The sequence below is a fragment of the Bubalus kerabau genome, chromosome 21 (genome assembly GCF_029407905.1).
Source record: "Bubalus kerabau isolate K-KA32 ecotype Philippines breed swamp buffalo chromosome 21, PCC_UOA_SB_1v2, whole genome shotgun sequence".
In the NCBI taxonomy this organism is placed as follows: domain Eukaryota; kingdom Metazoa; phylum Chordata; class Mammalia; order Artiodactyla; family Bovidae; genus Bubalus; species Bubalus kerabau.
In genome coordinates, this window is record NC_073644.1 from 54,768,234 (window position 1) to 54,790,440 (window position 22,207).

Below are 22,207 nucleotides of genomic sequence, written 5' to 3' on the forward strand. Positions count from 1 at the left end.
TTCAGCCTTTCTGCTCTCCCAGCTGTTCTCCCAGCACCAAAGGAACTGTTTCCTACATGTAGGAGAGACACGCAATCACCCTGAGTCACTTCCCAGGGTGAGAGACTCTCGATGTGGTCCTTCTTGTCCTCTTAGACACCTTTCAGTGGCACAAATCTGGATCCAACATTTCCCCCCACCCCACCCATCTTATCCAGTTACTGGAGAAGGAAATGACAACCCACTCCAGTGTTCTTGCCTGGAGAATCTCATGGACAGAGGATCCTGACAGCCTCAGTTCAGTTCAGTTGCTCAGTCATGTCTGACTCTCTGCGACCCCATGGACTACAGCACTCCAGGCTTCCCTGTCCATCACCAACTCCCAGAGCCTACTGAAACTCATGTCCCTTGAGTCGGTGATGCCATCCAACCATCTCATCCTCTGTTGTCCCCTTCTCCTCCTGCCTTCAATCTTTCCCAGCACCAGGGTCTTTTCCAATGAGTCAGTTCTTCTCATCAAGTGGCCAAAGTATTGGAGTTTCAGCTTCAGCATCAGTGCTTCCAATGAAATTTAGGACTGATTTCCTTTAGGATCCTGCCTGACGAACTGTAGGATCACGAAGAGTTGGACATGACGTATCGACTGAGCATGCACCCAGTTAAATGGAATCTTTCTTGCGGCCTTGGTTGTATAGGAGTTTTTCTGCCAATTCCCAGTTTTCTGTGAGAATTTTTGTACATGTATTTTTTTTGATTGTGGTGGAGGTGAGCTTCATGTCCTCTACTCCCCCATCTCATTCCCCCTTTTAGTTTGCTAAGTTTAGATTCCCTGGTTAGAATTTTGATCATGAAAGAATTTGAAGCTGCCAATCAAAGTTAGATCTGTACAGTATAAATAACTTAGCAACTCTGTTTCTTATTTCTACAACTTTTTGAAAATCAGAGTTTGTATATGCCTACATTTTTAACAAAGAATGTTCTATTTAATCTCAATCTAGCTTAATTTTTAATTATGTTTATCTCATTATTAATTCATTTAACAAGTCGTTGGTTGACTACCTACCATGTGTCAGGTACTACATTAAATTTTGGGACACTTACAAAAAGGGTAAAATACCATGTGTATTCTTACTTGGGCTCCACTATGCTAGGCATGGTGGAGATAGAGATGACTTAGATATAGTTCCTGCCTGCAAGAGTATGTATAGGCTACATGAGGAAAGAGAATGTAAGGAAATATAAGGGATCATTGACTAAGTTCTGGCCATGATGTAACAGTTAAGACATACAGGAGACTGAGTTAAACCTATACGATGAGACTGTAGACAGAAGAAGAGAGAGCATTAGGTTATTGAGGTACCGTTGATGGGGCTGTGGATGTGATAGTATGTTGCAGGCTGTGAGCATACACAGAGAAAAGTAAGCTAGTATTGAGTGCTCTTTATGTGATCATCACAAATTCAAAAGGTACAGGGCACACATGGGTGGTATGAGATACAGTCATTTTAATCTAAAGATTGCAACTGTGAGGTGCCAAGAATAATGTACATGAAATAATTAGAAAACAACTACATGATAGCAAGTGATTAGCTGCTAAATAGTGTGACTAATTCTGATGTGTTGTATGAATTACTAGGAGACCAAGAAGGCTAGAGGGGTCATGGTTGCTTTCATAGATGTGGTGTAGGACCTTATGAGATAGGAAACTAGTTGATTTGTAATGCTTTTACAAGTAACTGGTAAACTCAGAATATCAGATATATAAGATACTATACTCTATGAGCTTATTTTATAATTCTTTTACCTGTATAAAATGTTCCTATGTGGTGCTCTTTTGAACATTTGCTAAAACTGAATTTTTGAAAGAATTAGCTTGTATTGTAGGTCAATGGTGCATTGACCCAACATAGGTCAGCCTTTTTAAGGATCAGAACCAACTATCTACTTGGAGAGTACAGGAGAATACAGAAAGATTTCTCATGGGAACATCTGAAAAAGATGCCAAGACGTGTGAATGCACTTAGACCCGGAGACTGAGCATGGAGCACAGAGGTCAACAGGCATAGGAAAAGAGAGGTGTCCTCTCTCTTTGCATGTGCTAACACCCACAGTGTCACGTCCTTCATCGGAATTCCCATCTCTTTAGTGACCACGGCCACCCTGTTGCCTTATAAGTGTCTACTTCAATCACATGACAGGCATTTTCGAATTTTTGTAATTATCTAAGGATTAGCAGTGGAGCAGGCTTTGTTAGTTCCCAATTGAAGGCTCAATTTTAGAGCCATAATTGGAAAGATTTCCAGTAATTTGTGGCTGTTGTATTTAGTGGGAGGAGTAGAGGTAATTTTTGTTACTTTATTCTTTTGCTGGGTCTTTATAATCCACGTTTGACAGGGGGATGAGATAATCTCTGACAATGTGCATCTTGGACAAGGTTTTTCTCTGGGGCACCACTGCAGAGGAGGCTGGAAGTATCCTGCTCTGCTACTTGCTTACCTTCTCTGAGAATGAACAGTCACCAGCACTTTTCATAACGTAAGACAGAGCCATTATTGTGTCAATATGAACTGATGTAAGTAAGTTTTGTCCCAAAATAATCAATTTATTTTTTAGTCTGTGATGGAGTTATTAAATAGTTGATGATCAAGTCAGTATAAATGATCAAAAACAAATGATAAATTGTGTCTGTACTGTGGTGTGCCTTGTACAAACACTTGCAAAGGCACAGGTTTTGCTTTCTCTGGTTAAGATCAGAGCCAAATACCCTGGCTGCCACATACAAAACCAAGTGGGATAGAATCCTCCACTTCTATTGGATGGTACTAAGAAAGCATTGATGCTGAAACAAACATATGGGATATGTATCTATTTGCATAGATGCATGCATGATACAAAAGCCAAGAGACTTTGTTAAGTCAGTGAGAGGTTAATCTAATTTCATACATTTATAGGTGCACTTTCATGTGACCAATATTCTTGTCTCTTTGGGAGACAAGGACAAAAAAAGAGATGATAACATATTTTTCCTATTTTCACTAAATTTGCTTGCATGCCAGTTGGAGGTAGAATAGCAATAAAAAGAAAACTTTTTGTTTAGCAGTTTTAGACCTAAACCATTGAATTCTAAATAGAAAAATAACCAATGCCACAATTTATTAGTTTTCTATAGAGCACTGCTTTCTTGGCCTAAATTTTAGTCTTGATTCTGATATAATATTAAGCTGCCTTTTGTTTGTACATCTATAAAATGTAGAAGTTGGACTATATAGTAAGTCTCCTGTCATGTAAAGTTTCTAAAACATCCTTCAGAGCTGTGCTGCTAGATTTTAATGAGCATGTGCATTTTACCTGATGGAAAGAGGAGCTTCAACACTGAAAACAATGGAGAATAATTTACTGTTAGTGAAAAAACCGGGTCTAATGTGAACATAGTTTGAGGTAGAATTTGGGTTTACTGTAACCTGTGACTGTTTTGCTTCTTTAATATTTAAAATTAAATATGTTGGGTAATAAACAATTTGTGATAAATAGTTAAGCAGTGATCAGTTCAGTTCAGTCGCTCAGTTGTGTCGGACTCTTTGCGACCCCATGAATCGCAGCATGCCAGGCCTCCCTGTCCATCACCAACTCCTGGATTTTACTCAAACTCATGTCCTTCGAGTCGGTGATGCCATCCAGCCATCTCATCCTCTGTTGTCCCCTTCTCCTCTTGCCCCCAATCCCTCCCAGCATCAGGGTCTTTTCCAATGAGTCAACTCTTTGCATGAGGTAGCCAAAGTATTGGAGTTTCAGCTTTAGCCTCAGTCCTTCAGTGAACATCCAAGACTGATCTCCTTTAGAATGGACTGGTTGGATCTCCTTGCAGTTGAGGGGACTCTCAAGAGTCTTCTCCAACACCACACTTCAAAAGCATCAATTCTTTGGCGCTCAGCAGTGATAGTGACTAGTAAATAGCATGCTGCTGCTAAGTCGCTTCAGTCGTGTCCGACTCTGTGTGACCCCATAGACGGCAGCCCACTAGGCTCCCCCGTCCCTGGGATTCTCCAGGCAAGAACACTGGAGTGCGTTGCCATTTCCTTCTCCAATGCATGAAAGTGAAAAGTGAAAGTGAAGTCGCTCAGTCGTGTCCGACCCTCAGTGACCCCATGGACTGCAGCCTTCCAGACTCCTCCGTCCATGGGATTTTCCAGGCAAGAGTACTGGAGTGGGGTGCCATTGCCTTCTCCAAGTAAATAGCATAATAGCCATCAAAGATTTGTTTTATTTCATTATTCTTTTATAAGCTTTATTTTTTAAATCCCCACTCATTTCATAATCATTTCAAGCATTTTTTTTTTTTTTTTACAAATTCTAGAATTCCACCAACACAAAATACCTGACAACCACTATTATAGAGGATGTTAAGGTCTTTTTAAAGGTCTTAAACTTGATGATGCTATATGTATCTCATACAGATCAAAAATACCACTTCTATCCAACATATCCAGATTTCATTGCTAGAGTACCTGCACTAAAGGAAGTATTTTAATAGGAAGTGCTTCAAGAAGAAAGAATATGATAAAAGATGGAAATCTGAATCTAAAAAAGAAATAAACACACAGAAAATGGTAGCTATCAGGATAAATATATATTTTTATTTAATCTTTTAAAAAGTTAAAGCAAAAAAAAAAATCTAACAATGTGTTGTGATTTATAACAGATGTCCAAGTAAAATATATGTATTTAGTAGCACAAAGGTTGTTACAATATTTTAATATACCTGAAGTGTTACATATTATTAATTGAAGGTACACTTTGATAAGTTAAAAATGAATTTGTAAACCCTGGAACAAGTACTAAAAAATTATTAATATGATTCCAATAGTGCAATCATTAGAAAAGAAAAAAAGAAACTAGAATGCAAAATAAGTCAGAAAAAGAGAAAAAGAAGGGGCAGATAGGACAAAGAGACAACTAGCAAACTCAAAAATTTAAATCCAAATATTGATAATTTAATCAACTGTAAATAGCCAAAACCCTAATTAAAAGGCAAAGATTGTCAAATTAGGTAGAAATGCAAGACAACTCATACTATTTACCAACACCACACTTACACACTGCAAATATAAAGACAATTAAAAGTAAAAGGATAGGAAAAAAGATGTACTTTGCAAATGCTAAACAACATGCACATGTCTTTTAATATTACACAAAGTTGGCTTCAGAATAAGGAATATTATTAGGATCTAAAGAGGAGAAATATATAATGATATCACTGCATCAAAAAGATGTAACTGTCCTAAATAAGGAGGCATCTATAAAAATGCTTCAGAATATTTCAGAATACAGATGAAAAACATCTCAATAATAAATCCATAAGTATAGTTGTAGATTTCAACACTGTCTTATTAGCTGATGAAACAAATAGAAAATCATTAGGTTTATAAGACTTGAGTAGTACTGTCAAACAGCTCTGATACATTACATTTATATGCACTTCACACAATAGAAAATGTATCTTCTTTTCATATGCAGAGGGAACATTTACCAAGACCACATTCTGGACCATAACAAAAATCTCGCCAATTAAAAATAAAATCCTAAAGATATGTTTTATGTTTACAATGAAGTTAAAATACAAATCAGTAACAGAAGGATACTTGAACAAACTCTTTGGGAATACTATACTTCTTCCTAGCCCATATATCAAAATAGACATAGCAGTGTCTTGAATTGGATAAAAATAAAATGCAGCATGCCAGAAATTATAGAATATGGCTAAAGCAATGCTTAAAGGAATATTTTTATGCTTATTAAAAATCTAGAAGTCTAAAGGTGCCACCTTAAGAAGCTAGAAAAAGTAAAGAGAGCAGAAAGAAGGAAATAATACTTAGATATCAATGACATTTTTAACAGTTTTTAAATCAATGAAATAAAAAACTTGTTCATGGAAAGAACTGATTAAACTGGTGAATGAACAACTAGTCAGGCCAAAGAAGAAAAAAGAAATCATTTACCAACACCAGGAATGGGAGAGAAAATAGTACAGATCCTATAGATAATAAATATAGCAAGGAGATATTATGAATAACTTTAGGTCAATAAAAATCAAATGGTCAAATTACTCTAAAGATACAAGTTACAAAGCTCATTACAAAAGTAGATAACATGACTTACTCTGTGTCTGCTATAGAAATGTAGTTAAAACTCTAGCCACAAAGTAAGGGTTCCTGCTCTATTCATTTCTATTTAATATTTGCTATAGTTTTTAGCCAGGGCAATAGGGTGAGAAAAAACTAAAGAAGGCATGTGGAATAAATGGAACTCTCAGATCCTTCTGATCCAAATGCAAACTGATACAGCCACCTTAGAAAATTGTTTCCTGGTTCTTACAAATTTAATCATATATTTCTATCACTCAGCAGTCCCACTGCTAGCCAAGAAAAATCCAGACTAACATGCACATGAACCCTAGACATAAATATGTGTAGTAATCTTACCTAGAGTTGCCCCAAATTAGAAGCAACTCAGTATCCATCACTTGTGAAGGAATAGAAAATTATATTGTATTCATGGGATGGACTGCCCTTTGGTTCAGACTGCTTCAAGGTTGTTAATACAAACAGCCTTTGAGCGTAGAAGTTAAGTCTTCTTAAGCAAAAGCAGGAATGCTTATTATCTCATATAACCAAGATAATGTTTCCCTCTATGCTTATTACTCATTATAAAAGATTCTGGAATCTAAGCTCAGAGTCTCTCCCCTATAACTTTACCCGCAGTACAGGCAGGTATCCATCTAATGCGACCGCAACACTATCTAGAATCTCACCCTGTTGAGTCCTGGAACCTCAGGAACCATGCACCGTGATCCTTTTGTCCTGTTCACGGGTGATGGCACAAGATTATTTAGCCACATATTCATTCTGCTACTACTCGGTGCTTTTTCTCCTCCAATTCTTCATGTTGGGCTTCTTTCTTTTGGGAACCACATTCAGTTTTCAACAGATTTGCTCACTCTACTTTGACTTAACATGCCCGACTGTTTCCCAGAGACCCTCTTTCCTTTTCGTATTCTGCAGAGGAGACACTTTGCATTACCATAACATACATATATATAGTGAGATCTGGGGATGACTTTGAAATTTAAGTTCCTTTGAGACTGATTTGTCTGTAGCCAATGCAATAATTCTCCCTCCTCTGTAGCTTATGCCACCCTGCTGTACCATTGATTATCTAACAAATTTCTGGTCATTTGAAAGCCCCTTAGTTTATGCTGTTGAAAACTTTGTTTGAAGCCAGCCTTCCTTTCTCAACATCACCTTTACTGCCAGCAGCTATGGCAACCTTAATACTCATCTTACTTCTGTAAACCCATAAGTAGCTTGACCTTACCCTTTTGAGGACATCCATCATGCTTCAGATGCATGGCCTCAATCTGGGCTTTATTTTGCCTGGAGAAATGCAGTACACTTGGATCATCTAAATTTGTAATATACCAGTATCCAATGACCAAATTCTCCAAGATTTTTCCTTTTTTTGTTTCTACTTAAACTATCTGCCAGAGTTTTCCTGATAGCTCTGATAATAAAGAATCTGCCTGCTATGCAGGAGACCCAGATTCGATTCCTGGGTTCAAAAGATCTTCTGGAGAAGGGAATGGCAACCCACTCCAGTATTCTTACCTGGAGAATGCCAGGGACAGAGGAGCCTGGAGGGCTACAGTCTGTGGGGTTGCAAAGAGTTGGACACAACTGAGCGACTAACTTTCACTTACACAGGCTCTCCAGAGATTTTGTTGAAACTGTGTGGTTATACTGTATACTTTTCCTCTTCTCGTGTAGCCTCATGGTGTCCCTGGAGCCATTCTTTGGGTGGTCTGCTCTTCAGTGTCCTCTGGGTTACTAGACAGGAGAGGGTCTCCTCATTTTGCCTTGTGATGCCCTGGTATTGCATTCACAGTAGCATCTGGCAGATTTCCTGTTTTCCTCCTCTCTTTTATAGGGATGTAGGCACAGCCAGGCCTAGGGTTTTGTCTTTTTTCCCATGTAGTCCCAGAACCTGGAGTGGTTCAGAGACCATATGCATGACTGAACGAATACTTAGTAAATGAATTAAGAAGACTGTAGAATGAAAGATCTTGGTCTATCCCAGCAGTTATTAGTCTGTAGACAGAAGTGTCAGCGTGAGGTCAAGATGACTCAAAGGTTTTTCCCTTAGTGGGGTGAGTGAACCTAAGGGAGGGCTATAAAGAAGAGTGATCAGCTCTGAATTCAATATATCAATCACACGTATGTGATTGTGTCTCCTTGGCTTGCTCCTTGAGAAAATTGAAGCAGTTAATTGAAGGTAAGTGACATGATGAATTTCACCTATTCTGCCAGCTACAGAGTACAGATTAGAAACTTGAGTCTTGTTGCAAATTTATTGCCTTGAGCCTTTAGCTAAACCACTGAACCTGAAAATGCTTTTTTCCTCCCAATACTATCATATTCCTAATTTGGAAAAAGAAGATAAACAAAAACATTCCTTTCAATCAGCACATAAACCCTCCTCCAATTTCTGACTCCAAGCAAATTTTTTTTTTACCAGTGGGTCGATAATTAGAGAGGTGGGAGAAAGAGAACCAGATTTTAAATCAGAATTTTTCAATTTCTAGTGTGTAACTATATTTTTCACTTTCTTGTGTGTAACTTTGGGCAAGTCCATCATTTTTCTCAAACTAATTTGTAAATATGAATGCAATTTTAATATGGATTATAAATGTCAAAAGACAGATAGCATAAGGATAGAGAAAACTGAAAATTAGTTATACAAATATAAATTCTTTTTATATATTTACCATTTAGTTAGCATTTCGTAAGGGTGAAAAACAAGATGTCACTGCAATGTAGTAACTGATTTTACAGGAGACTAAGAAATGTTGTCCTCTGATGTCACAATTGCTCTTTGTGTATATATATATATATGTGTGTGTGATAATTCAGATGTGAGTTTCAAAAGATAAGGAAATGAAAGTTTTCTCCTGGGATTTGTAAATTCTCCTCTATTTCACACTTAGCAGATTTGATGTTCTGTCTTGCTTGTACTGAATGTGTCTATTTACTGCCCTTCCTTTTCTGTTGTAATTAATGGATGATTATTTACAGAATAGAAAATTTGTGACAAAAATATATTAACACTGCTTTCTTTTTAATTGCAGTATATTCAGCATGCAGTATTATGTTTCAGGCTTACAATGTAGTGATTGGATATTTATGTACATTAAAAATTGATGTCTAGTAATCGCCTGTCACCAAACAGTTTTTACAGTACTAGCTGTATTCCCTGTTCTCTACCTTACATCCATGTGACTTATTGTATAATGGAAAATTTGTATCTTTTAATTCCCTTCACCTAGTCCTCCACCCCCACCCCTGGCCCCAGCTCTGGGAACCACCAGTATGTTGTTCTGTCTTTGAATCTATTTCTATTTTTTTTTTCATTTGTTTTTTAGATTCCATATATAATTGGAGTTACATGGGATTAGTCATTTTCTGACTTTAATACCCTCTAGGTCCATTCATATTGTGGCAAATGGCAAAATTTCATTTTTTCTTGATAAAGGACAGAAATGGTATGGACCTAACAGAAGCAGAAGATATTCAGAAGAAATGACAAGAATACACAGAAGAACTAAAAGATCTTCATGACCCAGATAATCATGATGGTGTGATTACTGACCTAGAGCCAGACATCCTGGAATGTGAAGTCAAGTGGGCCTTAGAAAGCATCACTACGAACAAAGCTAGTGGAGGTGATGGAATTCCAGTGGAGCTATTTCAAATCCTGAAAGATGATGCTGTGAAAGTGCTGCACTCAATATGCCAGCACATTTGGAAAACACAGCAGTGGCCACAGGACTGGAAAAGGTCAGTTTTCATTCCAATCCCAAAGAAAGGCAATGCCAAGGAATGCTCAAACTACCGCACAATTGCACTCATCTCACACGCTAGTAAAGTAATGCTCAAAATTCTCCAAGCCAGGCTTCAGCAATATGTGAACCGTGAACTTCCTGATGTTCAAGCTGGTTTTAGAAAAGGCAGAGGAACCAGAGATCAAATTGCCAACATCCACTGGATCATGGAAAAAGCAAGAGAATTCCAGAAAAACATCTATTTCTGCTTTATTGACTATGCCAAAGCGTTTGACTGTGTGGATCACAATATACTGTGGAAAATTCTGAAAGAGATGGGAATACCAGACTACCATAATCTGCCTCTTGAGAAATTTGTATGCAGGTCAGGAAGCAACAGTTAGAACTGGACATGGAACAACAGACTGGTTCCAAATAGGAAAAGGAGTTCATCAAGGCTGTATATTGTCACCCTGCTTATTTAACTTATATGCAGAGTACATCATGAGAAACGCTGGACTGGAAGAAAGACAAGCTGGGATCAAGATTGCCGGGAGAAATATCAATCACCTCAGATATGCAGATGACACCACCCTTATGGCAGAAAGTGAAGAGGAACTCAAAAGCCTCTTGATGAAAGTGAAAGTGGAGAGTGAAACAGTTGGCTTAAAGCTCAACATTCAGAAAACGAAGATCATGGCGTCTGGTCCCACCACTTCATGGGAAATAGATGGGGAAACAGTGGAAACAGTGTCAGACTTTATTTTTCTGGGCTCCAAAATCACTGCAGATGGTGACTGCAGCCATGAAATTAAAAGACGCTTACTCCTTGGAAGGAAAGTTATGACCAATCTAGATAGCATATTCAAAAGCAGAGACATTACTTTGCCAACAAAGGTCCGTCTAGTCAAGGCTATGGTTTTTCCTGTGGTCATGTATGGATGTGAGAGTTAGACTGTGAAGAAGGCTGAGCACCGAAGAATTGATGCTTTTGAAGTGTGGTGTTGGAGAAGACTCTTGAGAGTCCCTTAGACTGCAGGGAGGTCCAACCAATCCATTCTGAAGGAGATCAGCCCTGGGATTTCTTTTGGAAGGAATGATACTAAAGCTGAAACTCCAGTACTTTGGCCACCTCATGCGGAGTTGACTCATTGGAAAAGACTCTGATGCTGGGAGGGATTGGGGGCAGGAGGAGAAGGGGATGACAGAGGATGAGATGGCTGGATGGCATCACTGACTTGATGGACGTGAGTCTGAGTGAGCTCCAGGAGTTGGTGATGGACAGGGAGGCCTGGGGTGCTGCGATTCATGGGGTCGCAAAGAATCAGACACCACTGAGCAACTGAACTGAACTGAACTGAATATTTCATTGTATCTGTGTGTGTTTTTTTTTTTCTTTTTCCTTTCATCTACTGATAGAAACCTAGGTTACTTCCATATTTTGGCTATTGCAACTAATGGTGTGATGAACAGAAGGTGTGCATACATTTTTTTCAATGAGTGTTTTCATTTTCTTCAGATAAATACCTTAAAGTAGAAATGCTAGATTGTCCTATTTTTCAGGTTTTCTTTAAAAAGTTTATTTTATATTGGACTGTAGTTGATTAATAATGTTGCGTTAATTTCAGGTATACAGCAGAGTGATTCAGTTATACATATACATGGATCTATTCTTTTCAAATTCTTTTCCCATTTACGTTGTTAAATAATATTCAGCAGAATTTCCTGTGCTATATGGTAGGTCCTTGTTGGTTATCTGTTTTTAATATAGCAGTGTGTACATGTTAATCGGAGAAGGCAATGGCACCCCACGCCAGTACTCTTGCCTGGAAAATTCCATGGACAGAGGAGCCTGGTGGGCTGCAGTCCATGGGGTTACGAAGAGTCAAACACGACTGAGCGACTTCACTTTCACTTTTCACTTTCATGCACTGGAGAAGGAAATGGCAACCCATTCCAGTGTTCTTGCCTGGAGGATCCCAGGGACTGGGGAGCCTGGTGGGCTGCCGTCTATGGGGTCGCACAGAGTTGGACACGACTGAAGCGACTTAGCAGCAGCTATCCCAAAGTCCTTGGAAAAACCTCCATACTTTTTCCATAGTACCTTCACCAATTTATATTCCCATCACTAGGATTCCCTTTTCTCTATATATTCTCCAACACTTATTATTTTTACATTTCTCATAATAGTTGTTCTGACAGATGATCTCTCAATATGGTTTTGATTTGCATTTTCCTGATGATTAATGATGTTGAGCATCTTTTAGTATATCTGTTGGCCATCTATGTATCTTCCTTAGAAAAATGTCTGTTTAGGTCCTGTCTCCATTTCTTAATTGGTTAATTTTTTTCATAGTGAATTGTGTGATTTCTTTATGTGAATTGGAAATCCATCCCTTATCATATATATGGTTTACAGATATCTTCTCCTGATGAGTAGGTTATCTGTTCACCTTGTTGATGATTTCTTTTGCTGTGCAGAAGCTTTCAAATTTGATGTAGTCGCATTTGTTTTTTCTTCTCTTTCCCTTGTCTGTGGGAGGCATTCCAAAGAGCCATTGCTAAGACTGTCAAAGAATATGCTGTCTTTGTTTTCTTCTAGGAGTTTTTGTGTTCCAGGGCTTACATTTAAGTCTTAAATCCATTTTACGTGAATCGTTGTGTAATGTGTTAAGTATTGGTCTAGTTTCCTTCTTTTGATTGTAGATGTCCATTTTTTCCAACACAGCTTATTGAAGATACTATCCTTTCTCTATCCTTTGCTTTTTGTTGTAAATTTATTATCCATATATGTTTGGGTTTATTTGTGGAATCTGAAAGTCTGCTCCATTGATCTGTGTGTGTGTGTTTCTGTCAGTACCATGTTGCTTGATGAGACCTACAGCTTTTTAGTATAATTTGAAATCATGGAGTGTGATACCTCTAGCTTTGTTCTTTTTGCCTAAGATTGCTTTGGCTCTCTGGATATTTTTTGGTTTGAAGCAAGTTTTAGAATTTTTTGGTTCTATATCTGTGAAAAATGTTACTGAGATTTTGATGGTGAATGCATTGAATCTATAGATGGCTTTGGGTAATAGGGACATTTTAACAGTGTTAATTTTGCAGTCCATTAACACAGATCGTCTTTCCATGTTTTTGTAGCACTTTCAGTTTCTTTCGAAAGTGTTTTCTTGTTTGTTAGTGTTCTTCCACCTTCTTGGTTAAATTTTTCCTCTAGTGTATTCTTTTTATTGTAATTGTGTTTTTTTCTTAATTGGATTGTTTTCTTAGTCTTGTTCCACTGGTTTTTTGTTAGTGTATAGAAATGCAGCAGACTTTTGCATGTTGATTTTGTACCCTACAAATACTTTACTATATTTATTATTTCCAGTAGTTTTTTGGTGGATTCTCTAGTGTTATCTATACATAAAATTATGCCATTTACAGTGACAATTTTACTTTCTCCTTTCCAATTTGGATGCTCTTTATTTCTTTTTTTGGCCTAATTTTCCTGGTCCAGATTTCTAATATTATTATTATGTTACAATATTATATTATATTACAATATTATGTTGAATAAAAGTGGTGAGACTGAGCATCTTTCTTTCTCACCTTGGGTAGCTTTAAGTTTTTCACCATTAGATATGATATGAGTTATGGATTTGTCACATATGACCATTATTATGTTGCGGTACATTTATTGTATACTGAGTTTCTTTTCATAAATGGATGTTGAGTCTTGTTGGATGCTTTTTCTGCATCTGTTAAGATGATCATAGGATTTTTAGTTAATTTGTTAATGCAATGTGTCACATTGATTTATTTGTAGATGTTGAACCATTCTTGCATACCCTGCAATAAAACTCAGAGGATCATGGTGTGTGATCCTTTTAAAGTATTGTTGAATTAAGTTTGCTAATATTTTGCTGAGGATTTTTGTATCTATGTTTCTGACAGATATTGGCCCATACCTTTCTTCTTTTGTGTTGTCCTTGTTTAGTCTTAGTATCAGGGTAACGTTGCCCTTGTAAAATGAGTTACAAACTGTTCCTTCTTATTCAGTTATTTGGAAAAGTTTAGGAAAGATATGTATTAACTTTTCCTTGAATGTTGGACAGAATTTACTTGTGAAGACTGTCTGAAGACAGGCTTACCTATGAAGTCCCAGACTATTGTTTTGGGGGAAGTTTTTGATTAGTGTTTGAATTTTCTTACTAATGATTAATCTGTTTAGATTTTCTGTTTCTTCATAATTCAGTCTTGGTGGTGTGATTCTACAAATTTATCTGTTTCTTTTAGATTGTTCAATTTGGTGCGTAGCTCTTCATAGCATTCTCTGAAAATCCTTTGTATTTATGTGGTATTCATTGTGGTTTTTCTTATTTCATTTCTGATACTACTTATCAGAGACTTCTCTGTTTTTTTCTTACTGAATCTGGCTATGGGTTTGTCAGTTTTGTTTATCTTCTCACAAAACAGGCACTTAGGTTTTTGTGGGTTTTTTTTTTTTTTTAAATCTCATATTGTCTTTGTAGTCTCTATTTCATGTATTTTGACTCTGATCTTTATTATTTCCTTCCTTCTATTGACTTCTGGTTTTGTTCTTCTTTTTCTAATTTCTTTGAGTATAAGTTTAGATTATTTGAGATTTTATATGTTTGTTTCTTGAGTTATGCCTGTATTGCTATGTACAATTGACCACCGAACAACATGGGTTTGAACTTCGTGGGCCCACTTATTCACAGATTTTTTTTTTTTTAATTGAGTACTAGCGTACTGCATGATCCACAGTTGGTTGAGTCTGTGAATGTGGAGCCGTAGATATGATGGACTGACTGTAAAGGTAAACGTGGATTGTAAACTACGCTGGGGATCTGCACTTACTTTCTGCTTTTGCTGAATCTTACAGGTTTTTGTATTTCATATTTTCATTTTCACTTATCTTCAACTTTTCAAACATTTTCTTCTTCGATATCTTTATTGCTTCAGTAGCATGTTCTATCTTCACATATTTGTGATTTTTCCAACCTTTTTGAAGTTCATTTTTTTGTTTTGTTTTGTTTCACACCATTCTGATTAGAAATGATGCTTGGTATGATTTTAATCTTCTTAAATTTATTGCTAATTGTTTTGTGCTGCAGTATATAGTCTGTCCTTGGAACAACCCATGTGCATGTGAGAAAAAAGGGTATTTTGCTATGTTTGAATGGAATGTTTTATTAAGTCCACCAGGTCTGATTATTCATTAAAGTCAGTATTTTCTTGTTGACTTTCTGTCTGGAAAATCTATCCATTGATGTAAGTAGGGCGTTAAATCCCCCTACTATTATTGTGTTGCTGTCAGTTTCTATTATGAGTGTTAACCATTGCTTTATATATTTTGACATTCCTGGGTTAGGTGCATATATATTAATAACTATTTTGTTTCCTTGTTGAATTGATCCTTTTATCAGTATACAATATCCATTTTGGTCTCTTGTTACCATTTATGGTTTTAAGTCTGTTTTATCTATTATGAGTATTTTCTTTTGACTGAAATATTCTTACAGTATCTTTTTTCATCTCTTCACTTTCTTTTTTGTCTTTAGAGCTGAGTCTTCTGGAGAAAGCACATGGTTGGTTCAATCCAACCAGTCACTCTCTATCTTTTGATTGGTGAAATCAGTCAATTTACATTTAGGGCATTTATTGATAGATGAGAGCTTAGTACTGCCATTTTATCTTTGTTTTTTTGTTTGCTTCACATTTCCATTGTTTCTTTTTCCTTGTGTTGGTGATTTTGTATGATGTTTTTCTCATTTTCCTCTTTTTTATGTTTTATGTCTCTGCTCTAGATTTATGTTTTGTGGTTACCATGAGGATTTTGTAAAATGTCTCATAAATGAAATGGTCTTTTCTCTGCTGATGTCATTTTATCTTCATTTGCCTATAATTCTATCCTTCTCTTCTTCTCCTTTTAGGTTTTTTGTTGTCACAAATCATCCCTTTCTATGTTGTGAGTTTATGTCAAACTTGAAGTAGCTACTGTTAACTTTTTACTATGTTTTTCTCTTTAACCTTTATGCTATACTTAACTGTTTAACAATATATTCTGATACAGAGATGCATTTTCTGATTCTGTGTGTCTACTTATTATATAACTCTAAGTTTTTCAGGTAGAAGTGCTCCTTTCAGGATTTCTTTTAAGGCTAGTCTGTTGGTGATTAACTCCGTCAACTTTTGATTGTCTCAGAAAGCCTTTGTTTTTCCTTCATATGTGACACATAGCTTTGCTGGACAGAGTATTCTTGGCTGACAGTTTTCAATTTTCAATGTTTTGAGTATTTCGTCCCACTCCTAGCTTGTAAGGTTTCTGCTAAGAAATCTCCTGACGATAGCATAATGGGATTTCCTTTGAACTTTACCATCTTTCCCCCCCGACCCCCAGCTGCCTTTAAAATTCTTTGCTACTGACTTTTGACAGTTTTACTATAATGTGTCTTGGAGAAGGTCTTTTTTTGTTGACAAGATTGGGTGTATCTTAGCCTCATGGACTTGTCTCTCCATTTTCTTCCCCAGGTTTGGAAAATCCACAGCTCTTACTTCTTGAATAAAGTCTCTGATCCCCTTGCCCTCACTTCTCCTGAGACATCCATTATCTTCACATTGTCCTTTCTACTGGAGTTGGATAGTTCTCATGAATTTCTTCACTTTTTATATCCTGTTTCTCTCTCCTCTGTCTATGTAATTTCTATAATTCTATCTTTGAGCTCACCAATTCTTTCTTCTATATGGCCTGCTCTATTTCCAATGCTTTCTAATGCATTCTTCTTCTCATTTATTGAGTTCGTCAGCTCCAGAATTCTGTTTGGTTCTTCTTTAGACTTCCCATCTCTTTGGTGAAATTTTCCTTCTGTTCATTAATTTTATTTCTGAGCTCATTTAACTGCTTTCCTGAGCCTTCTTGTAGCTTGTTGAATTTATTCATGGCAACTATTTTGAATTCTCTATCAATTAGATCACAATATTTTGTGACTCTATGTTTGATCTCTAAAGAATCGTCATTTTCTTTTTGTGATAGTGTGCTACTGTGGTTTTTCCTGGTGGTTTTATGACTTGTTTTTCTGCTGACACATTTGAAATAGTGAATACCTTTCTTTAGGTAAACCTTTTATTATTTCATTCCAACAGTTCAACAGATTGGTAATTAGAAACATTTCTTTTGTTTTTCAGTAGGTGGCGGTATAGCACAAGTTTTAGTTTCTTTACCTGCGCTGCCTCTGGCTGTATGCAAGAACCGGTGCTTTCCCCCTTCATGGCCTCTGCCAAAGGCCCTCGCTGTCACTGCTCGTGCCTCTAGAATGCTAGCGCCTTGGTACTGCCAGTGCTGCTGGTACCGCCGGTGTGGCTCTCAAGGACACCAAATGATGGACACCTCCACTGCATCTGGAGATTCTTGGGTTGCAAGCACTGCCATTGTTGGGTGAGGTTAAGGGGTAAGCTGGGGTTGCAGGTGCCTCTGCTACTTCTGGTGTTGTCCAATTACCACGTGCCTCTCCAGCTGGAGGGAGAAAGTTACGGGTCCCACTGCTGCTGCTGCTGCTGCTTGCATGCCTGTGGCCATGGATGCTGCTCCAGGACGCTGCAGTTGAATGTGCTGTTTCCCCTGCTGCTCCTGAGCTCTCTGGGCAGCTGGCTAAGCCACCACGGGGAGGGGTCGGTATTGTGGGCGCCACCTCTGCTGTTTCCCCAGTCCCGCCTCCTCTGTGTATTCTGGTCCATCCACCTGCAGGTGTACGGAGATGTGGATCTCTGTGGTGTCCTGGTGGGCGGGACAGAGGAACCTTTGTTGAGATGTAGATGTTTTTACTGGTTATAGATTTGAATGGCAGAATTAAAGGCAGTGTCTCATGTGACTATGATACTGGTATTGCTCGATCCATCCTATGTCTTTTGGTTAGAACATTTAGTTCATTTACATTTAAAGTAATTATTGATACACACATACTTTCTACCATTTGTTAACTGTTTTTGGAGCTCTTGTCTGTTCCTTTCTTCTCTTGTTCTCTTGTGAATTGATGAATTTCTTTAGTGTTACATTTTATTTCTTTCTATTTTGTTTTTTGTATCTGTCATAGGTTTTTTCTTTATGGTTGCCTTGAGGTTCATATATAACTACCTGTGTATATAAGTGTCTGTTTTAAACTGATGGTTGCTGACGTTCAAGTGCATTCTAGAACACTACATTTTTAGTCCCTCTCCACATTTTATGTTTTTGATGTCATACTTATTGTCTTGTTGTCTTTGTGTTTTGTGTAACATTTAACTACTTTATGTATAATTGCTTATACTACTTTTGTCTTTTACCCTTCATAGCAAACTTTATGGGTGTTTGGTCCACTGCCTATACTGTATGCTTACCTTTATCACTGGAGAGTTTTTTCTTTTATATTCTTTTTGTGTGTTTCTAGTTATGGTCATTTCTTTTCTATTGAAAGAAGTCCTTTTTTACATTTCTTATAAGGCTAGCTTAATGGTGATTAACTCCTATAGCTTTCACTTACCTGAGAAACTATCTTGCCCTCAATTTTGAATGCAAACCTTGCTGGCTAGAGTGTTCCATCTGTAAGTTTTTTATTTTAGTGGTTTGAATATATTATGTCAATCCCGTTTGGTCTATAAAGATTCTGCTGAAAAATCAGCCGTCTCTCCTAGTGGAGAAAGGGGTTCCCTTGTACGTAACTAGTTCTGATCTTAGGAATCTCTCTTTAACTTTTGACATTTTAATTATAGTGCATCTTGGTGTTAGTCTCTTCAGGTTCATCTTTGTTGGAATTCTCTGTGTTTTCTGGACTTGGATGAATGTTTCCTTCATCAGGTTAAAGAGGGTTTCAGACATTATTTCTTCAAATAGATTTTCTTTCTCTTTTTTCATCTGTCCTCCTTATGGAATTTTTATAATGTGAATGTTAGTGTGCTTAATGTTGTCCTAGAGGTCTCTTAATTTAACTTTATTTTAAAAAATTATTTTTTCTTTTTCCCTGTTCTGATTGGATGACTTCCAATATACTGTCTCCAGATTGCCAATCGATCCTTCTGCATTCTCTGTTTTTCTGTATCTTTCTGCATACTCTTGATTCATTCTAGTGTATTTTTCATTTCTGTTATTATATTCTTCAGTTCTGATTGTTTTTTTTTTTTCTTTCTTTCAATATTTTCTCTTTGGTGATGTTCTCACTAAGTTCTTCTGCTCTTCTAAGTTAGTGAACATTTTTATGACTCTTACCTTGAACACTTTATCTTCTAAATTGCTTATGTTTGTTTAGTTCTTTTCTGAGGTTTGTCTTGTTCTCTTGTTTGGAAGGTATTCCTTTGTCTCCTCATTTTGCCTCACTTGCTGTGTTGTTGTTGTTGTTTTTTTTTTTTTTCTGTGTATTCAGTATATCAGCTGTGTCTCAGTCTTGAGACAGGGGTCTTATGATGAAGATGTCCTCTGGGGCCCGGTGGACAATCCCCTTGGTCACCCGAGCCAGGTGTTCTAGTGAGTGGACCGCATGATGGGCAGATGGGCCATCTATGCAGATGGGCCAGAATGGCTGTGCTTGCAGTGGTGAGTGAGGTTGACCCTCAGACCAGCTGGCTGTGAGGCTTGGCTGCGGCTCTTGCAGGCAGACCAGTGTATAGTGCAAGCCTCACCAGAGCGGGAGACCATTTGTAGGGATCTCATTGCTGGTCAAGGCCACCTGCTGGGTAGGGTAGGGCTGGATGTTTGGAGCAAGAGTTGCTTTGGAGAGGTACTTTTGTCACTGTGGCTGCCCACAGGGTTAAAGAATAACAATATGATTTTTAAATTAGTATTTTGAGTCTACAGTAGATGAGAAAGGATCACTTTTAAGTACAGCATTCAGAAGGAGAAATTATATTTAGAGAATGAGTTGGCCAGCAAGTAATAGTTGCAACAGTGTGTACTATACTGGATTTAGAAAGGTCAGCAGGAGCCAGTTATGATGTACAAGCTGGGTCTCAGACTTCTTATGAAAGTGGGGCCACATGATTCATGATGTTTTTCAACTTGGCAAAGTCCATGAATATGTTATTTGGGAGAAAAGAGAATGAGAGGACATTCCTATAAGTAAAATAATATATATAAGAGAAGTTCAAGGATGGGGTGTTTCAGTTCAGCTCAGGTGCTCAGTTTTGTCTGACTCTCTGTGACCCCATGGACTGCAGCACGCCAGGCCTCCCTGTCCATCACTGACTCCCGGAGTTCATTCAGACTCCTGTCCATTGAGTCAATGATGCCATCCAACCATCTCATCCCCTGTCTTCCCCTTCTCCTCCTGCTTTCAATCTTTCCCAGCATCAGGGCCTTTTCCAATGAGCCAGTTCTTTGCATCAGGTGGCCAAAGTATCAGAGTTTCAGCCTTAGCATCCAGTGAATATTCAGGACTGATTTCCTCTCGGATGGACTGGTTGGATCTCCTTGCAGCCCAAGGGACTCTCAAGAGTCTTCTGCAACACCACAGTTCAAAGGCATCAATTCTTCGATGCTCAGCTTTCTTTATAGTCCAACTCTCACATCCATACAGGACTACTGGAAAACCCATAGCCTTGACTAGACAGACCTTTGTTGGCAAAGTAATAGAGAGGTAGGATTATGCTTTCCACAGTGGAATGGGTTTGGATAAGCTGTGTGTGTGCAGGCATTGTACAGTGTGTTTTATACAATATGGATATCCATTCCCCTCTTCTGTATTAGTAGATCCCTTATTTGGCTCAAGGTGTCCATGTGCTGGGTTAAAGCATCCTTTTCCTCAAACTGCTCTGGGTCCACAAGGGGCCAAATGTCCTGATGAGGCTATTGACTTATAAGTAGAAGCTGCTAGATTAGGCTTCCCAGACGATTTTTCAAAAGAGAGAGACTCAGCAAACATGTACTTTTGTTATTTTCCCCTGGGACATTTTGACTTTCTCCTTTTTTTAAGCCAGAACAATGCATCGAGGCTTGAAGTGAAAGAACTATCTTGATGTCATGGCAACAGAAGCCAACAACAAGGATGGTAGTGCAAGAACCCAGAAGGGCCCATGATCAGAGGTAACACGCTTAACTATCTCGCCCTCCGAGTTGTCTGTGTGAAGCAAATATATCTGTGTTTTTCGGTTTTATTTTTTAGTATTTATGCATTTCGCTGTACCAGGTCTTGGTTGTGGCATGCGGGATCTTTGATCTTTGTTGTGGCATGCGGATTTTTATCTTTTTGAGGTGTGTGGCATATAGTTCTAGTGATTAGGGATCAAACCAGGGTTCCTTTCATTGGAGTTTTAACCACTGGATCACTGGTGAAGTCCCAAATCTCTGTGTTTTAAAGCACTGCAGTATAGTTTTCTCTTGGGTACATGTGACCATAGTACTAACTAAACACATAGTTTTATATAATTTAATGGCCATAAAATGCCTTAAAGAGATTTTGCATAATTGAATTTCTGGGAGGTTGAACAGGTACATAATATCACAGAGCTGATGAAGTCATAGAGGTGGAACTTGGACTTTCAAGTGGAGGTTGCTGCAGTTTATAGCACAGTTGATAGGCAAGGAAATGACTGTGCATGGCGAGAAAACACTGCTGAGAAGGCTCTCCACTCTTCCCAAGGAGGCTTCAGAGATTCAGGGCAGGAGAGAGACTGGAGAACACCACTATCTTGTCTGATCCCTTTCCTGGCCTGAAAAGACTGGCTAAAAAATGGCATCCGGGTTCTTAGATCCAAGAGAAAAGGAAGTCACCTGGCTCAGAAAAAAGATCTGAAAAGGCATGTGCCCCTCTTTTCTCTGCCCCTCCTCATTGTCCGAAATGGGAATGGGTTGGAAGTATGGACTGGCCTCCCATAGACAAACAAGTATGCTGAGCACGTAGGCAAAAATGAGTAAGATTAAGATTTGTAACTTTGCTAGCGAGTCTTGGAAAAATGAGTCTAATTTAGACTAAAATTATACACATCAACACTTTAGGAGTCTGAAACTGATTGCTTTTCCAAGTGATTCTATACCATAGACTGAGGAGAAATAAGACATCACCACTTCCACCTACAGTCATGAAAATAAAGACAGAAAATTAAGAAATAGTACAAGTTGTATGGGCCTTCAGTGATCTGTTCCACAGAACCACAGTGTACAGATTCAAGGTTGAGAATCAGTGAGGTGGGATGTGTGAGTGAGTTCTGAAAGCAGAGGAAGCGAGAAGAGGGGCATGCTAACACGTCTGCTTTGTCACATGTTCTCCTTTAACACAGTCTGCCGAACACATCCAAGTTTGCCTTTTCCATAAGTAGTAAGAGTTTAGTAAATATGAGGGGCTTCCCTGGTAGCTCAGCTGATAAAGAAGTGCCTGCAATGCAGGAGAT

At 38.0% G+C, this 22,207-nt stretch overlaps 1 protein-coding gene across 10 annotated transcripts in view; it reads left to right on the plus strand.

Moving 5' to 3' along the window:
- DCC (DCC netrin 1 receptor) overlaps window positions 1-22,207 on the plus strand; it is a 1,416,568-nt gene that overhangs the window by 10,644 nt on the left and 1,383,717 nt on the right. For 9 of the 10 annotated variants that reach the window (XM_055559274.1, XM_055559275.1, XM_055559276.1 and 6 more), the window contains exon 2: window positions 20,794-20,903. In XM_055559274.1, coding sequence (XP_055415249.1) covers window positions 20,894-20,903 — 10 coding nt within the window. In that variant the 5' untranslated portion in view covers window positions 20,794-20,893. The remainder of the gene's footprint in view (window positions 1-20,793; window positions 20,904-22,207) is intronic. The other variant, XM_055559270.1, reaches the window with a different exon arrangement.